The sequence below is a fragment of the Paramormyrops kingsleyae genome, chromosome 2 (assembly GCF_048594095.1).
Source record: "Paramormyrops kingsleyae isolate MSU_618 chromosome 2, PKINGS_0.4, whole genome shotgun sequence".
Classification (NCBI taxonomy): Eukaryota; Metazoa; Chordata; class Actinopteri; order Osteoglossiformes; family Mormyridae; genus Paramormyrops; species Paramormyrops kingsleyae.
The window spans coordinates 12,761,690-12,780,952 of NC_132798.1; the positions used below are offsets into that span (position 1 = coordinate 12,761,690).

The 19,263-nt window shown below is 47.4% G+C and overlaps 1 protein-coding gene across 3 annotated transcripts in view; it reads right to left on the reverse strand.

Annotated features, from left to right (window-relative positions):
• slc15a4 (solute carrier family 15 member 4) overlaps positions 1–19,263 on the reverse strand; it is a 28,229-nt gene that overhangs the window by 2,622 nt on the left and 6,344 nt on the right. For all 3 annotated transcript variants that reach the window (XM_023827016.2, XM_023827015.2, XM_023827014.2), the window contains 3 exons: positions 14,863–15,043; positions 11,730–11,888; positions 6,503–6,661 (listed from right to left, as the gene is read on the reverse strand). In XM_023827016.2, the coding sequence (XP_023682784.1) occupies positions 6,503–6,661; positions 11,730–11,888; positions 14,863–15,043 (499 nt within the window). The remainder of the gene's footprint in view (positions 1–6,502; positions 6,662–11,729; positions 11,889–14,862; positions 15,044–19,263) is intronic.

Sequence of the window (19,263 nt, forward strand, 5' to 3'; positions counted from 1 at the left end):
CATCCCAGCAAACACTTTTGCCACGCTTTTGGAATACAAAAAAAACTGCTCCAGTGAAGCAACAGTGCAAGGAATCCATAAGTGTGTGGATTCGGCCCCGACAAGACAGGCCTTTATTAGATTGAAGGTGAAGGGTGGATGAGAGAGTCCTTCCACCCCGGTCTTGAATTTTAAAGCTAGCAGTGCCATTCCCTCCTTGCCCTAAACAGAATTTAAATGTGGGCGGAGCTGAATCTCCCACCATAAGATGCCAGAGACAGAGAGCTACGGCTGGATTTGTTGTTGTGATCACATGTCCCAGCCCCTGAAACAGCAGCCAAAGCGAAGCTTAGGAACAGATCTACTGCTCCATCACTCAGCCGTTGCCATGTTTTCTCTCAGTTTTAGGAATAGGCCGACTGGTCCATCACTGAGCCGACGCTGTGTTTTACTGAAGGGCTCCATCTAGAAAGCAGAGGGACCCATCACACCTTAAAGTAGAACAGAGAAAAAGAAGCATTTGTTTGCAGGTGCAGTAGGAGCCTTCAAAATGATGAGAAGCTGGAGAAGCACACTGTCAACAGGGTTTGTCTATTAAAGCCCACCCAGGGGATTAGCAAGCCTGTGTGCAGCACACTGGGGGGGGGGGGTTGGTTTAATTGGCAATCCCCAGAGAAGGAACGGAGTCGCCCGGATGGCGAGAAGGGGATCAAAAACTCGCAACTGCTAATTATGCCTTTTCTAATTCCTAATTATACCTAATCACTGCAGGAGAGGCAACTCAGGATGGACCCGCCACTAATAACACCCCCCACCCTCAAAGTGTGACCAACCTGGGGACTGTGCCACATGCTCATGTCCCAGCGAGCATCACAGTCAAATAAAGACTGTCCCCATGACCCAGACTAGCGTTCAGGCAGGACCAGGATATTCTAAATCAGGCCAGTCATTTAGTTCCGCAGGCTCCCTCCTTCAGGTCACAAAACTGTTTGGGTTCTTATGATGATGGTGACCTATCACGAGATTTACTCCCCACAAATAATTATACTTAATGTTTGCTCCTTAGTAATGCAGCAAGTAACTCAACATGGTTGTAGCCTTTCCATTCTATATTTGGCCAGAGAGACTCCAGTCAAGGAAAGGCATAGAATCCCAGAGCAGAACAACAATGCTCACAAGGCACCCTGGGAACTGAGGAAGCACTGGACTGAGACAAACCCTTTATATAACAAAGCACTTTCCAGGAGGAGTCACTAATACCCCCACAGGGTACACCCCATAAGCTAACGCTAACATGCATCACTAATAAACCTTAATGTCACACTACTGGCCGCTCACTTGTAAGCTAATTTGATTCAGTGTAGAGCCAGCGGACTTACGGCCTGAAATGATATCTGGACACTCTGAGAAACAATGCACTCTGAAATGATGAAAGTTCATCTGCATAATCCTTGGGCTGCTGTCTGCAGCAGGCACTCCGCTACAGCGCAGCCATAATTACCTCCTCAATAAAGCCTTATTTCGCAGGACGACTCAACGGCTCGCGGCTTCTTCAGTGAAGAAAAAAAAAAACCAGCTACGAAGTCCCTAGAGAAGCACACATATATATTCATATAGGCCACTCTGAGGGGCAAACCTGTTTTATCGGACCGCAGCAGAGACGATTTGATTTTCGTCTTCAAAACGTCCACAGGTCTCTGGTCCCCCGAAGGGACTGTGGAGGCATGAGCTGCGTTTCAGAAACACTGGTGTAACTACAGCATTGACGCAACAACCAATGACTGACAGTGACAAAAGTCACTGTGGTCGCTCTGTTAGTGACCTGAGCCAGGTACAGATGCAGGGACGGTGTCACTATCCTACAGGTTTTTTGTGAATCCTATAAAGAGTGATATGTGGTGGAAAAAACACCCTCTGCCCTGGAAAAGTGTCACAGAGGACAATCGCTTAAGGATCCAACAACTTTATTACACTGACAGCCGAGTCTTGTCTGTACAGGAATCCTGCTATAACATCTAACATGTCTGCAAAGACAAATACGAGCTTATTAAACTGCCAAAAAATAATAACGATAATGATAAAAATGACAAGGAAAGTAGCTGTTGAGTTAGTCTGAAAATGGATGTGATGGGAAGGATTGATATCAGATGCTCATATGCTTTTACGACTGCTGCTTATAAATGAATAATAATACGAACGATTTCTCTTGAGCCTGTTTGGGAGGCTGCTTGTCAACTGGGAAATATGCTGCATACATGCGTCAGACGCACATCAAATGCAGCCTGGGCTCACGTGGCAGCAGGTGTGCGCTCCCCCAGGGCCCCGACACACGCCACATGCGGGGCCGCCACGTGCTGCGGGGCCCCATTAACACGGACCCAGAAACATTTTAACCCATTTCCCGACACGCTTGGCAAGCTCACTACGCCACTTCAAATTCATCTCCCGTAACCAGGATATGATTAAGATTTAACTAGGAGACCAAAGCAAAAATGTGAAGGACCCCCCTGCCCCCCCTCTACCACCTGAATAATGCATAAGGAATAAAACAGCGTGCTCAGCGGGACGCCGATAAACACGCCGCGGGCCTGCTTGTATTTCAAATCGATAACGCCCTGAAACTGGTGCGTCGCAGGGGAGAGCGTGGTGGTGGTCTTAATTAACAGGGAGGACGCAGATTCGGGGATGGAGGGTGGGGGTGCTACTGCTTAACCGCGATTTAGTAGTACAGAGATAAAGTGTGAGAAACAGACAGCGGCCATAACTGCGCTTGGTAGTTGCCCGGCGCAGACCCCGAATGGCAGCCAGACAATGAAGAAGCGAGGCAGCATCACGGGCAGCGCTCAGGAACACGGCTGGGGAAGCGCGCGGAGGGGCCGGCCGCTCACTACAGAGCTCATTACATTTTAGCGGCGGGGGCTGCATGACTGTTTGGAGCCCCTCCTCACCCACTTAACAGCCCCGAAAGGCATAACGAGGACTTGCTATAAAATCCATTAAAGGAGCCCATAAATATGTGGCAAGTATTTAAGAGGCAAATGCTGGAGGAAGGGGGGGGGGGGCAGAACTGAATCAATACAAGAGAGTGCGGTGTACAGATGGGGGCGAGAGGAAGAATCTTATTTTCTCCCTGTGTCACCTTCCTTTGACCTGTGTCAGGCCTGCGAATGTGCATCACTGGGGGGGGATGATTAATCCCCAGAGCAGCAGCGCTGGGCGGTACCTCCATGTGTATTCAGGCTGGCACAGCCCACCCACATAACCCCGGGGGGGAGCTGGATGAGCGCCAGTACCATTAATAAGCTCTATAACAGCCTCTCGTCACACCTTGGCGTTTAGCGGAAGCTGTTGTGGGCGCCCCACTGACAAGACCATTATATATCTGCTGTGTCCGCTGGATGTAAAATATATGAGCCTTAAAAATTTACAATGCAGCTCAGCCCAAAGCACATGAGCAGTTGTCACTGAAACACCCCCAGGCTTGGGCAGTGTTGCGGTATTATGGTATACCGCTGAATTATGGTATGCCGTGGTATTTTGAAATCTTGCCGATAAAATACCATATATCATGGTATGATTTCTGGATTGTATGATGGTATGAAAAATTAGATACTGCACAAGCCGAGACCGTATGTCCAATAACTAATAGCTATGCAGGTCTAAATAAGCTGACCATATCTTTCTTTTTGTTCACCGTATAGTAGCATCAGAACATAAATCTAAGAGTTTTATGAACAAAAGTGCCACCGTAAAAGACCACACCTCCTATGTGCCAAGGGGCCAATCAGCAGTGAAGACCCTCCCACTCACTATCAAAACAGATAAACATAAAACAACAGAAAAACAAATAAATTATGGTAGGGGTGGGGGTGTTGTAACCCACCCAATCAAAACCGGCCAATAAAACCCCCCAGTAATCATGTCTCCCCTTAAATGGGTATACCTCAACCTCACCAATGTTCAAACCAAAGTTACACCCTTGATGTCAAAGGCTCACTCAGACAGCAAAAGCATAGCAGGACGTCTGGTAAACATCCAGGAATTCTACGACAGCGATATTAATTAAGGCGGCATAAAATGCATATCATGACCCTTTATACGAGACTCTGCAATTAACTGTATGACAAGTGTAGCATGTAAACTGCAGACATGTAGATAATCTCATCTTTACTTGCTGCTACTACGTTTGGTGTTCCACACTCCAGGGAAATCACAGTACATACTAAAACAAGCACAACTGAAGTCTATCAGCTACCAGATCCGGATTTACAAAGAAACTAAACATATCGATCCTGGTAAATGTAAGTAGTAGAGGCGTTACAAAATTTTAATCATCCTGTCCAGTGGTTAGGAGGCTAAATCCTTAGAGGAGCTATTTTGTATAAATTATTTATACTGAATGTGGTACTAGCCGTGAAGCCATGCCATTTTTAAAAAAGAAACCCAGACTGAGTTTTATAGAAGTGCAATAGTAAGGCACCTTACCCTGGGTAATAAATAACAGCAGCAGCCATCATGGAAATTAGTGCAGATAAGAGACCCCATAGCTTAAGGCTCATTTCCATAAGGAGTTTTCGGTTATACCTTTGTGAAGGCAGAACTTGTTTGTCCAAATATACAAATGTATTTTCTATAAAAAGTGTGGAATACTTCCTAAAAAACATACTGGAAAAGAAAGCAGCTGTATTTTACTAAAAATGAATTTAATGATGTAGCTGGAATGTGACTGAGGGCTGAGGCATTCTATGGCGCCTGAACCTCACAGCGGAGTCAGGCTCATTCAGCCTCGGACAATGTTTTGCCCAAGAGCATGAACAGGAAGACAGATGGTGTGGTGTGTGGCTTGATGGGTCGGGGCTCCGTCCCCGTGATCGGAAGGATGCTGGTTCAAATCCCATGACTGGCAGAGTTTTTACTGTTTTATTGTTGAGGCCCTTAACCCAGTTACTCCAGGCACTGGTGCTCTCAAACAAAAGCGCCTGCCAATTACATAAATGAAGAATGTAAGACCCCAGACCCAAGGACAGCCCTTCACTGGCGCCGAGATGAGGCTACAGCCGGGGGGCCCCAGCTTCCCCTCTGCTGTTCCCCTCCACCTGCATGCGCCATAACCAGAAGCCCGACCATGCACTGCAAGCACTCAGGGATATGAAGGGGGTGGCTGCTGGGGGCCCCGTGAAAACAGACAGCTCTATTAGCGCTTACAAAAAGCGGATGGATAAATGCATTCACTCCAAATCTGACAGCGTATCAAATGATTATGCTGTACTGGAATCTAAGGACTGGGTCAAAAGGATGAACTAGAGTGACAGGTCCAAAACACTGATCATCAGCACATCTGGGTGCTTATCCCCCCTCCCTCCCTCCCCGAGGGGAATAAACAAGCTGGCAACATTTAGTAAACAAAATGCTCCCTTGGGCCCGGTGAGCAGAGTAATGGAGCCGCATTGAGCTTCTCCCAGCTAATCAAAAACCGCCAAGGGTCCAATGGTGCGGCGCATTAACGAGCCATTAGGGGCGGCGAAAGAGAAGCACTGTTATTTACCACAGCCCTGCCGTATGGGGAACCAGGGCCCCCGTCCCGAGCTCAGCAGGCGAGAGGCATCCGTCTGACGCCGGAAAGGCCACCGTTCACCGCTCGGACAGATTTACACACACCTGCGTCCTTAGCTTGACAGCACTATTTATCATTACTCACTCTTAAAACAAAACTGACTGCTAGAGGCATTTTTGTTCAGGTTTTTCCTGGTCTGTTCACAACAGCCAGATAAAATGTATAAACTAAAGTGGAATTTAAATCAAATGTCAATTCATATGACAGATCGTCAAACATTAACTCCTTAAATGCCTGGTGCTGTGAAGAACCCAGGACAATTTAAACTGCACCCTCACAATAACTCTCTGGATGCAAGATAAGACAAACAGCTTGGGTGATATTTTGGGAATGGGGGATTATAAAGGCCTTCCCTGTAGACAGACGGAAGCCTTTTCCTTTGCTTACAGGGCACGAGTCTAATCTCGGCCGGAGGGACTGGCGATCTGTACCGAGACCAGCGGTTCTCATAACTGTTCCCTCCTAGCCAACCTCCATGCTGAAGTGCCCTCACACACTGGCAGCTTGGGGTCTCCTCTGTGAAGGCGGCACAGGTCAATAGTGGAGGGCCAATAAAACAGAGGGGCTGCCTATCATGTGGGGTAGGGGTGGGGGGTGCCATCCATTTCCCCAATGCCGTATGTCCAGAAAGCCTGGCTATAAAGGGGGGGGGGGGGGGGGGTGTCAGTGTAACGCTTCCTTGCCAACTAATTCAGATTAATAATACAATTCAGAGGAGAGAATAATTAACCAGTAAGAAGCTAAGCGGCATGATACAGTGTAAAACCAATTAAGCACGACGACAACAAGAACAATGGCGATACTAATAAAAAAACATCCTCCTTAGTTCTTATCCATTTATACAGCGAAAAAGTTTGCCAGATAAATAAGGGGAATGTCGCCGGAGCGCCCAACCGCCATGGGCCTTACCGAAATCCTTGTGTGAAGACATCCAGCCAATGCCCCTGAGTGAGACGAGGGCCAGCAGGCCGGAGCCCACGAAGGAGCCAATCCCGGAGAAGAAGAAGAAGAGTCCCATGATGGCGCTCTGCATGGACTTGGGGGCAGCAGAGTAAGCAAACTCCAGACCTGTAGGGGGCGACGGCAGGAGAGGCAGAGCACTGTCAAACCTGTTACTGGGGTGAACAAATGGGACAGACAGGCACGCACACGCACACGCACACGCACACGCACACGCACACGCACACGCACACGCACACGCACATACATGAAATTTGTATTCATATGTTTGTGGGGATTCTCCTTTAATTTCCAAGGGAAAACCCCTAACCTTAACCAAAAGTAACCAAAGAAATACAAGGCTTTTGAATTTTTAGTCTTTTAATTGCAGTCATAGATTTTTTGAGAATTGAGCTTCCCCTCGTGGGAACCTAAAAATTCCCCTTGTGGGGACAATGTAATATATACATAACCCACACACAGGAACTGTGCACATTGGCAAGGCTGGCGGGGGGGGGGGGGGGTTTTCCATGACGCATCATCTGAAGCAGTGAGCATCAGACAGCAGAATTCAGAAGAAGGGCAGAAGAGAGCGTATAATTCCCTGAGTTTCCTGTCCTCAGGCTCGGCAAATGCATTTGGTGGGTGTTTGGGTTAGAAGGTTGTTTAAGGTTGAACCGGAGCATAATTAATCTATGAGGTCCCAATCCACTCATTTGGTTAGGAAGAGGAAGGTTGGTGGGCTGACAGTGCGGGGCGGGGGGGTGGACCAAGAACATTTTCTGGTCTCCAGACACTTCAAATGTGCGACAAATGCAATAAATCAATAAAATTAATAAACAGATGACCCCCAGCCAATCACCTGCCTGCTGTCTGACATCGGCGGCTTCACGGCATTTCAACATCATGCTACTCTACTGTCCAGTCGGAGCCACAGACGTTAAGACCGATTACTGAGGCACATCGGGTATGGAAGCTTCCGGAGTCATTTCTCACAGGAGAATATTACCATAAATTAACACGACATTCAAGAGCACCTGCACAGGGAAATGGGGGGGCGGGGAACACACACAGGGCTGCCTGCCCCCCCCCCCCCCCCGACTCTGCAGTGTGTACACAGCTGCCACTGTGACTTTTGACCTCTGCATCTAACCAGGAAGGACCCTCAGTAAAACTAGACTACTCAGTGTCTGGAGACCAAGTGGGATTTTAAATAACTGAATAAAGAGCTCTGAAGTTTAGGCAGACAAACCATTTTGGATAAAGGTACCTGCTGGGTAACCAAACAGTGTGGAGATCTCCATCTCCTATCCTACTGGCCAACGCCTAAACACACAGCCAATGCACTCCAAAGCAGGACCCATCTGAGACACTGAGGGCGATCTCGCCATTACGCTGGACTGAACTCACCCTTTTGCAAGGCTAAAGGCAGAAATAATACAACATATACACACAGACCAAAGAAAACACAGAAATGCCTGTTTTTCCAGGAAAAGGGGAGGCTGATAATTGTTTCTTGATCGCTTCAGAGAAGGTGATCAAGTAGCACCCCTGGAAAATAACACCTAGGAAATACAAAACTACAGATCGAATCACAAACACGATGGTAAAGGACCCAGCTGATAACTGGTAGGTTCACAGTCACGGTCCAATGGTCCGGCTGCTAGAGGCCGGGGTCCACTGGGGGCCCGCAGAGAGGCTGACGCAGGTGACGGGATTAGGCCGACAAGCAGACCTTTCCTCTGGATACTGGTACACGGGGCAGGTCCAGTAGAAACTGGGGCCCAAGGGGGCCTGAAGTGACTGTAGCAGTCTAATACAACATGGGGAAGGAGGGGAGGTGACCTTTCCCCACCCGCGACAGTGAATTATTTAGAGCTAGCAGCTGAAATATTTAATTTCCCCCTCTCTCTCTCACTCCCCAGTGAGTGCGAGGATGTGATTATTCTTTCCCTGGATATAACACTAGCCTTTAACGCTTGCAAAAGAGAAATATATAACTAAAAGCTCCCTGGGGGGGCCAGCGATACGCACGGCGGTGTGCTCCCAGGGAGCCAGGGCTCAGCCTGCACAGCCCCTCTCAGCGGGGGCACTGCCACTGTGGGATACGGTTAACAGGAAGTGAGGCCTCAGTCCAGGTCACATGTCTGTCGCCTTGTTTCCATCAGGGTGTGCGGAAGGCCAGAGGAAGTGTTTATTTTTTTATGCTGTTTCAGTGATGTCTGGCACTTTTTTTTTTACACCACCACTTCTCTCACTTCAAGGGATCCTGTGGGGAGTCAATGTACCTTTTCTTAAAAAAAAAATCAAAATTACACCCCCCCCCATAACCAACAGTCCCAGTCCACTTCCTCCACATTGGGTATCACTGTCAAAGTCAACAGGAGTGAGAGGCACCAGAACTAGCCATGAAATGTCAGCCACCCCGATGGCAGGTGACAGATAAGGTCCCACGCAACCCCAGAGCATCAAAGAAGGGCTTCAGTATCCCAGACAAACCTGCAGACCCGACGCGGCCCTGACCCGTTAGCAGCCCGCGGCCCCGGGTGACACCCCCTGCCTCGTCAGCCTCCTCAGAGCAGCACTTACAACCCGTTAGCCGGCGACCGGAGTGCTGTGAGACGCGGGCTGGAGACAGAGAGCGAGGGAGGCTTCATCCTGGGTACCTCAGTGCTCTTATTTCCACTCTGTCGCAAGGACCCAGAGGCACAAATGTGCTGACAGAGGCAAAACCAGGACAGAAACACTTCTCATCAGTACAGGGTAAATATACCAACGCTGGCAGTCACGCCTGAAATTCACATGTACCCTCGCAACTGCTCCGGTACTTACATAAACATTGCCTCCCATTTATACAGCTGTCCGTTTCAATACAATCCACTGTATTTTAACACAGCGATCAACAAAGACTGTGCAACTGTATGGACAGAATAGCATTAAAAAGTAAAAATAAACATAGAAGGACAGGAGACTGCTAAAGGTGACCCTCTGCTACATTGCCTACTTCTCTATAAGATACAACACAATGGTCAGTCGCGGCACCGAAGCCAGACACTCGCCGTGACCTTTACAGATACCTTCCTCTGACTCGAACCTCCGCAAACGCATCCGCAGAGAAGAGCCGCCAGTCTCCCCTTCCCCTTCTGCGCCTGTACAGGTGGTGGGGGGTGTCACTGCTTCCCAAATCTGAACGTCTGTCAGACTGTGGTTCACAGGCACCGTAACAGAAGCGGCTGAAATTGCTTAATGTGTCACGAGGAACTGTCACACACAGAGCCGGGGGTGCCTGAGACATCACGGTTATACACTTTATGACAACCTGTATATGTATGTCGTGTTTGTGTGTATATATATATATCTTTATATTATGTATTCGCATACTGTAATATATAGTTCTACAGGTGTCTATTGTTTAGGGGAGATTCTGCCTACATTCCAGAAAAGAGTAAAAAATTTCCTTTGGGAAAAATCAAACATACATGGAAACACAACTGGAAAAATATGTCACGTCAAAAGTCAAGAAGAGACTATCCTATGGGCAGAAAGCACAGATGCAAAAAAAAAAAAAACCCTGCATAAGCACCAAGGTAGCCTAGCAACCATAACATTGACAGGATATAATGATGAAAGTGGGGTGGTGGTATTATTTGACCAGTTTAAGACGTCTCTCATTTGTCCATTAAAAAGTTTGGCGGCCCAAACTGTGTCAGGGTTCGTGGCAGACAGGACCGTCGATTAGACCACACTCATCCTCACCACAAGTGAGGTTAAAAGCTCACGCAGACGACGAGTTTTTTTTAAAGGTCTCCCGCAATGACCTTGCTGCCAGTGTCCCGGAGAATTACAGTGGAGGAAACCACAGTAATCAGTCACCCTGTCTGGGGGAGTAAAACGTGTGCAGCCTGCGGCCACTGGTGCTGCCACAAGTCACTTATTAGTGCCAGACGAGCCATGTACGAACACAGCGGAACATATTCCCAGCCTTTCATTGCCCTCCAAGGCGCCGCTCGCTGAACAACAGGGAGACCCAGTGGCAGGATGGGGAACAACAGGTGGGGCTCAGACCAGGAGGCTGGCATGGATAATGAGAGGGAACGGGCAGACAGAGACAGGGGCGGAGCAGTAAGGCAAAAGCAATGCAGACAGGAAAGGGAAATCGTGCTTTTCCACGCGGGTGATCTGGTAGCGCTGTGAAGGGCACACACATGCGGACACGCACAAGTAGCTGTTTTGTGGCAGCCTCTCCAGTGAATACTCTTCCGCCTGTCACTCTCCCCTAGATGCTGCTCTTCGACAGTAGGCAAGGCAAGAGAGAGGAGCTTGTATGTGAGAAGGCTTCAAAACGTGGGGCTACAAATCAGGGGGTTTTGCCGAGTACAAACGGAAACTGAAATCCACTGAAAAGTACACTCAGAGCTGCTCTCACAATTATAATGATAATTATTATGCCTGTGGTTTATTATTAAGGTAGCTGAAGATCATCATCATCATCATCATCATTATTATTATTTGAAGGGTGTCACACACAGGAGCTGCCTCGCTCTGGTCTCAATTGGCCATATTGGCCACCCCCATCCCTCAAGTTCAGAGTCAGCAATTTCCCTGATTCTGGAACACCGGACTGAGCTGGGGTGAGGCGCTTCGTGTCTAAATACAGGAAAAGAATCAGAAGAAGACGGGCACTCTTTCCTGCCTGAGGCTCATGCTGCGGAGAGCCGCGGGTTATTCCGGAGGGGGGCCTCACCGCCAGAGGCCTGCCTGCCTGCCTCGCTCCCTTTAAACCACAAAAATAACCACGGAGCGGCTCTGTACTGCCAAGGAGACGTTCGCTCTGCGGCTCCTCCAGACCTCTCCTGCCACTCCAGCTCGGCTTTACCTGCTTCCGCGGTAATAAAATCTCACAGCCAGCGTTTGCTTCCCCATCCCGGTCCTCCATACACATCCACCCACTTATCCAGTACAGGCTCATGGGTGGCCTGGAATCTATCCCAGGATGCACCTGGCACAAGGCAGTAAGCACTCCAGATGGGTTTTATCCATATACATTGATGGCTATTTCTACCAAAGATAACCTTTTCTAAAGGTACATCAGGTCAGTGAGACAAATTGGTAAAGCGCCAGGTTACACGTAATGCCCACGTAATGCCCACATAATGCCCATGTAATGCCCGCCCATGCCCAGTCATGCTCCACTCACCCGCAATGCTGGCGAAGATCTCGCTGATGCCAATCAAGACGTACTGGGGGATCTGCCACCACACGGGCAGGTCAGAGGCATGGAAGGTCACCCCACTGATTATCTGGTCAATGGTGCCATGAAGGTTGATGTCCTCCAGTCTCTTGGTCTCCAGGATCCCTACAGGAAAAGCGTATGTGGTCAGAGCTCGTCCATGCGCACCCAGCCACCTACACGGCGGCAGTCGGTGCCAGGCGGCATTCACATGGCGCTTCCAGGGAGAAAAGTCAGCTAAACCAAGAGAGAAATGAGAGCTATGAGAAATACATGGGTATGGCAAAACCCGGGGCACGCTCCCCCGCCCCAGCCATCCCCCAAGAGAAAAGGCACCTACTGTACGGTTCATTCAGAAGGCACCTGTCCCATTAGCAATGCACCGATCTCCAGCCATGCAAACTTCTTGAACAGGGAGAGGCAGACCTGCATTTAGCTACTTTCAGGAGTTTATTTTTTTAAAACAGGAAATACCAGTGAGCAGGGCTCACTGATCAAAATGTGTATTGCACATTTTGATTTGACCTTGCTGCCAGTGTCCCGTCCCGTCCCCCCCACCCCACCCGGGCTGTTTGTCCCCTTATTGACACCATACTGCTTTAAGCCTGACTGTACTTATTCATGTACCTTTAAAAGAGCACTGGAGCTGAAGGCAGATGGAGTGAGTCCCGACAACATTCTGGCACACATTAGCAGACAGCAAAGGGGGAAAGTCCAAACTGGGACGCGACCTAGTCCATTTGATTTCACAGGAAGGCACATGACCCCACACAGACTGACCCAGACTTTCACAGGAAGGCACATGACCCCACACAGACTGACCCAGACTAACCAGCTATCTATATAAAAATAATCACATACTGGCAGCCGCTTACTAGCACCGAGCTATAAAAGGCTGCAGCTGCAATCCCCTGGAGGTATTCAGCTGCTGTACCCTTGAGCCAGGAACCTTAACAACTGTGTTTTTAAAAAATGCCCAGCTGTGAAATTAATCATAGTATGACTTTGAACGGTCAACAAAGACAAGGTTGGAGTGAGGGGGGGTGGGACCGTCAGTAGGGTGGCGGCATGAGCGCCCCGTCCCCGCTGCTGCTGGGGTGTCCCGATTGCACCTGCGAGAGAGGAGCACCTCCCTGACCCACAGCAGCAAAGCTCAGCTGTAAAACATTTTCTCTTCACCACTGTGATTTTCTACTGCTTTCTGCAATATTCCACTTTCACTCCTTTATAAGCCCGTTACCTTTTAATAAATAAACATTGAAAATAGAATATGGCTTCTCTGTCATTTCTGTTCTTGGGAACAAACTCATATTAATATTGTAGCCAGCAGAGAAAGTGCTAACTGGGATTTTTTCCCAGGAAAAATAAAAACCTATAAGGACGACAACAAGAAGCATAATAAGTGTAATGATGATGAAGGACCTTCCCTGAGGGATGGCTTCCTGTGCGAATCAGCGGCCGTGGCATGGCTGAAGCCCTGAAAGACCACGGCAATTCTCATCTGATGTTTAAATATGATCGATAACGTTACTGCAGCAAAGCGGCCAGCCTCACCAACCAGGAGGTCCTCAGATGCCAACAGCCCAAAGGTCAGCTCACAAGGTCCAATGACCCTAGAAACATGCCATAACACAGCAGACCATTTACACTTTCACTGCATTCATTTAGCTTCTTCATTCATACTAATGAAGGATGGGAGCCTGGTGGAATCATTAACCTGGATTCTGTTATACTGACCACCCATTCATAGCTCATTTACACCTAAGCCAACAGTACAGATAAATCCCTAATCAGCAAAGATCCAGCAGAATATACACACATATACAAAGCATTTTACATCTCCGTATGCAGTCATGTCTGCTTGTGTATGTGATAATGCTTCTTCTAGGTGGTTCTGCTTTTACTGGTATTTCACAACAGATAAACTTTTAATCATGCATTGTTAGCGCAATCCACCAATTCATTCATCTTCTACCTGGAACCAATCCCAGGTGGGACAGGGTAGGAGGGAGGGGACACCCAGTACTGGAAGAAAGCAGAACACAAAACAAAGCAACCTCCAGAAAAAGGGGGTCTGCTGCACGGCGAACTACAGGGAAGCAGATCTGGGTCCCTGATCACTGCATGAGATTCACAGCTGTGGAGCCACGCAGCCCTACCAGGCGCAGGAAGTGCGGATTTCAAACTACAACCCCTTTTTCTCACTTCTTCTTGAAGTGAAGTCTGGGATTCCCCAACAGCTAGGGGGGGGGGGGCATAGACCTGCTCAGTGACGACCACACATGCTGTGCCACGCTCCGGTTGCACAGATGGAGGCGGTGACTCAAGAACGGCCTCACAGCCAAACAGCATGAGCACACTGAGATTTCCGCACTGTCGACCTTCCCCTTTCGCTTCTCAAATCGCTCCTGTATCAGTCCAGGCAGTGAGGGGTCACTCTATGCTCCCTGACGTTTTAAAACCCTTGGCATTTATCCAAATTACACTCAAACGACTTGAGGAGAAAAACACAAGCCACTACCAAAATGGACAGAGTTCCTCTCACAGATCCCCACGGATTGTCAGAATACAAAACAAACACGCTTGTTTTGGAGGTTTTGTGCCAGATGTCACTTATAAGCTGGACCTTTTCTGATGTACAGAATATTAATGTCTTTGTGGAGAGTGCTGAAGCTCAGTGTAAAGGGAGAAGGTCTGTTCAGCTCTACCAAGGACCACAGGGCTGACTGCCAGCACTCAGTTTTGGAACAAACTCAAAGTTCTCCACCCCTCCATCGCTGCTTTTCTAGCACAGCCAAGGTCTTACACCCACCTGACAATTCTTCTTTGCAACAAGTTGTCGACTTCTTCTTAAATATTTGCTAATATTTCTTGGCAGCTCGAATACCCCCTTCTGACATACAACACAGCATGACTGCTACGACACCAGTCCAAAGCGGAAATGGTTTCGATTCAAACTCGGCACCTAAAAGAGCTCTAAAAATAATATCAGTTTTGGCAACTGCTGCACTCAACACTGATGCGCTGCTCACTGCGGCTACACCAGCATGGACGAGGCCCGGCGGGAGTCAGCCCTGCTCCGCACAGACGGCGGGCCTACCAGCTGCCACGGCGGACCACATGACGAAGAACATTCCCACGGCGATCCTCTTGAGCGGGGAGGGCAGCAGGCCCCGACGGCGCAGCACGGGGTCCACCACCTTGTCCTTCAGTGGGATCAGCAGGAGGATGAGCACGGCGTCGAACATGGTGAGCCAGGCCGCCGGGAAGCGGAAGGACACCTGTGAGACGGACGGGAGGACAGACGGGCAGATTACCAAGCTGGTCATACGGCAAGAGGGTGCCACGGTGAGTGGGGTGCAGAGAGGGCAGGGAGAGGCCTGGCACACGAGATTCAGACAGAAGACGAGTGGGTGGCCTCACTGAACTAAGCACCATGCTAGCGCAACCTCTGGTCAAAGCCTGATTCATCCAGGGAGTGGAAAAAGCCAACTGTGATATACAAACAAACACTAAACAATAGGGAAACAAGCAGGATTCCAGCTCTTATTCTGAAAGTCACTCATCAACTAAATGAATATTATAAACATCTAATTAAAAGCAATGGAGAAAGGTAATTCACTAATGAACAAAAACTTGTTGATAATTTATGGAATGACATGAGAACCAAAATGAACTAAATTTCAACTTAAAGGATGCCAAATTACTTCCATGATTCTTTTTGAAATGCAGTGATGTTTAAAATTAAGGCTTTCCATTTCAGCACCAGAAAAACAAAATGTCAATTTCAGGCTGTAAATCTCTTTAACTTAGTTTAAAATGCCAAGTGTGAGTTCACAATCTTGAGCCGAGAGAATTAAACTTTTCAATAGGGGTGTAACGATACACCAAAGGCACGATTCGGTTCGGTTCACGGTTTTGGAGCCTCGGTTCGATTCGGTTCGGTTCACGGTTTTGGAGCCTCGGTTCGGTTCGGTTCGGTTCACGGTTTTGGAGCCTCGGTTCGGTTCGGTTTCTGTTTGCTGTGGGTTAGGGTTGATGTCATCTTAACAGCAATGCTAAGGAACAATAGATTCACTTAATAACAAGAACAACTAAACTTTTTCTTTATTAACTTTGCCATCACATTTTTAGTACAGTCAGGATACCTGAGTAAACAACAAAAATTAAATAAATACCTCCAATATAGACTAATCAGAAAAAAACAATACTAATACTAACTTTAGAATATAATATTTAGAACAAAATTTAGAACAAAAGCTCATCATTACTAATACAATTTAATCAAATGTGATAAAATAAAGATGTGTTTAAATTGGTTAAATTAGTTAGAGACAAATGACGTCAACCTCAACAATGGGCAGCAGGGGGCGTGAGTACCGCGGTACGCCATGAGAGTTTCGCGATACGTATCGTGGTTGGTGTATCGCGATATTTCGGTTCGGTTTGTAATATCGTTACACCCCTACTTTTCAATGCACGGTCAATTTTATAATTCAAGAGCTGAAAATATCCAGGTCCCCACTTGATGAGCTGCTTAATGGGCTGAACGAGCAGAGAGACACAAAGCACAGCACAGACCCCACAGCCTAGTGTAGGTAGCTGAAGGCTGACTAGGCAGCCTTTTCAAGCCATAATCACAGCTGGTGAGGAGACGGGGGTCAGGGAAATTAAAGTGCACCCCACTTACAGCACTAATGACGTGAGAACCAAAAATAGAAGGATGATGACGTGATTTATTGCCATCCTCCAACAGAGCAAACCGGACATAGTGCTCTGAAGGGAGGCCAGGTTACACTGCCTGAGAGGCACAGTCAGCCGGGGTGACATCACGAGTTAGGTCACAATGCCAAAGGCGGTACTGAAGAAATCGTGAGTGAAACCATGAGTGTGAGGAGGGAGTGGGACAGCATTTAGTGTGTGTTACTACCACAGCACAGGAAACAGACCCAGTCCAGGTTACCATGCAGTTCCCCTCAAAGAGACTTTATATGTGTGAGGCTCAGTGGGTTAATGCGCTGTGCCTGTGATCGAAAGGTCGCTGGTTTGAATCCCAGGATCAGCATAGGGATTTCACTACTGGGCCTTTGATTAAGGCCATAAACCTTGAATTGCTCCAGGGACTGTCTGACCCTGCCTTCAGAAAAACTGTATTTTGCTCTGGATAAAAGCATCTACTAAATAAACAAAATCAAATTTACAAGCGAAAGCAAACTATGACACAAACCAATCTTAATTTGAAACCCACTGTAAGAAACACACTTCTGCTACACTTGGCATCATTCTAACTGTGTATGATTGAACACTGCCCTTTCACGGCATAAGATCACCGAGCATTGACTGACTTCACCTTTTTACAGTTTCTGCTTAAAGTATTTTGGCTAGAACTGAAATGTGGCTTTACGGATTACAGCGTAGACCTTTACCAAAATGCGAAATAACTATTCTGGGTTCTGCTTTGTCCTTCAGCTGAGTGAATGATAAAAACTACAAAGCCACTTGGCAAGAAAAAAGCAGCACTGTCCAGCATTACAGCAGACAAAGCGATTAAAACAAATAGATAAAAGGGGTTTGTGCAAGTTTTTCGCACACTGAAGATCACTATGCTGCAGCAGATAATGCTGAGTGCCTGCCTTTGCGGTGGCACCCAAGTGGTCTTCACGGACTGAGAGAAATAAAATCCTTAACGGCAGAAATCAGGCGAGCAAATTACACATTTGAGGAAGTGATGCGGAAGAAGATACGGGGGCCGGCGTAACACAGCTATGGCTGCGGCGGATACGTTGAAGACGCTGGACCTATGTCAGCACGGGCATCATTTTGAACGGGGATACATGAGGCAAATTTCTTTTTTTTTTTTTTTATTGAGCACAGAATGTTACCTAGACAAAGAGAAGTAACAGAGTTCTTGAGAAAAGTGGCGGGCAAAAGTGAGAATGTTTCAGTTCACTTTCAAAACGGGTCACTTCCTTTACAAACTGCACACGCATAAGCATTTACGTACGCGCACTAATGGTGTGCATTTCCATCACTGAGGCCAATGCGATACACATCTCGATGCACTGCCAACGACCCAATACATTAGAAATACAGATGAAGAAACTATTAAATGAAATGAACTATATATAAAAAAGTATTGGGACATAACTCCTAATCATTGAATTCAGGTATTTCATTCAGACCCATTGGCACAGATGTATAAAATCAAGCTCCTAGCCATGGAGTCAGGTTTATAAACATTTGTGAAAGAATTAGACATTCTGAAAAGCTCAGTGAATTTAAGCGGGGTTTGTGAAATTTCTTCCCTCCTGGATATTCCACAGTCAACTGTAAGTGGTATTATTGAAAAGTGGAAGTGTTTAGGAATAACAGAAACTCAGCTACGAAGTGGCAGACCACATAAAATAACAAAGCGGGATTGCAGAGTGCTGAGGTACACAGTGCGTAAAAGTCGCCAACGCTCTGACGACTCAGTAACTGCAGAGTTCCAAACTTCCTCTGGCATGAACCCCAGCATAAAAACTGTGCGCCGGGAGCTTCATGGAATGGGCTTCCATGGCCGAGCAGCTGCATGCAAGCCTCACATCACCAAGCGCAACGCCAAATGTTGGATGGAGTGGTGTAAAGCACGCCACCACTGGACTCTGGAGCAGTGGAAACGTGTTCTGTGGAGTGACGAATCACGCTTCTCTGTCTGGTAGTCTCATGGCTAAGTCTGAGTTTGCCAGGAGAACGTTACCTGCCTGCCTGCTTTGCACCAACTGTGAAGTATGATGGAGGAGGGATAATGGTATGGGGTTGTTTATCAGGGGTTGGGCTAGGACCCTTAGTTCCAAAGAAGGGAACTCTTAATGCTTCAGCATACCAAGACATTTTGGACAATTCTATGCTTCTGAGAACAGTTTAGGGAAGGCTGTTTTCTGTTCCAGCATGAAAGGTCCATAAAGACATGGTTGGGTGAATTTTGTGTGGAAGAACTTTACCGGCCCACACAGAGCTCTGACATCAAACCCACTGAAGACCTTTAGGATGGACAAGAATGGAAATTGTGAGCTTTAGAATGACATGTCATAGAAGTTCCTTTAGGTGGAATAGCCAGGTATAATACCCAGTACTTCTGTCCATATAGTGTATGATTCAGCACATTTGACTCAGTTTGATTCAATGCGATATTATGCAAACACCTCCAACTCACGCAAGATTTGGCAGAGAGACTTGATGAGAACTGGCAACAGCAGTGGAGAACCAGAGATGACAGAAAAAGTAATTTAGATTATCTGTCTAAATACAATACTATTGGTCAAAAATGACTGGTCACATTTCTAAATAATAAAGGCACAGGGCCTCTACTAATAAGTTTTAAATCAGATTTCAATGATGCAAAGATGTCATAAATAATGTATTTCGTGATCATCCCAAATAATATCTGGTGCACACTTGTTTTTAAATCAGTGAAATCGCATAGTGAACTTTTATTCACACCGATGTGAATCTGTGAATC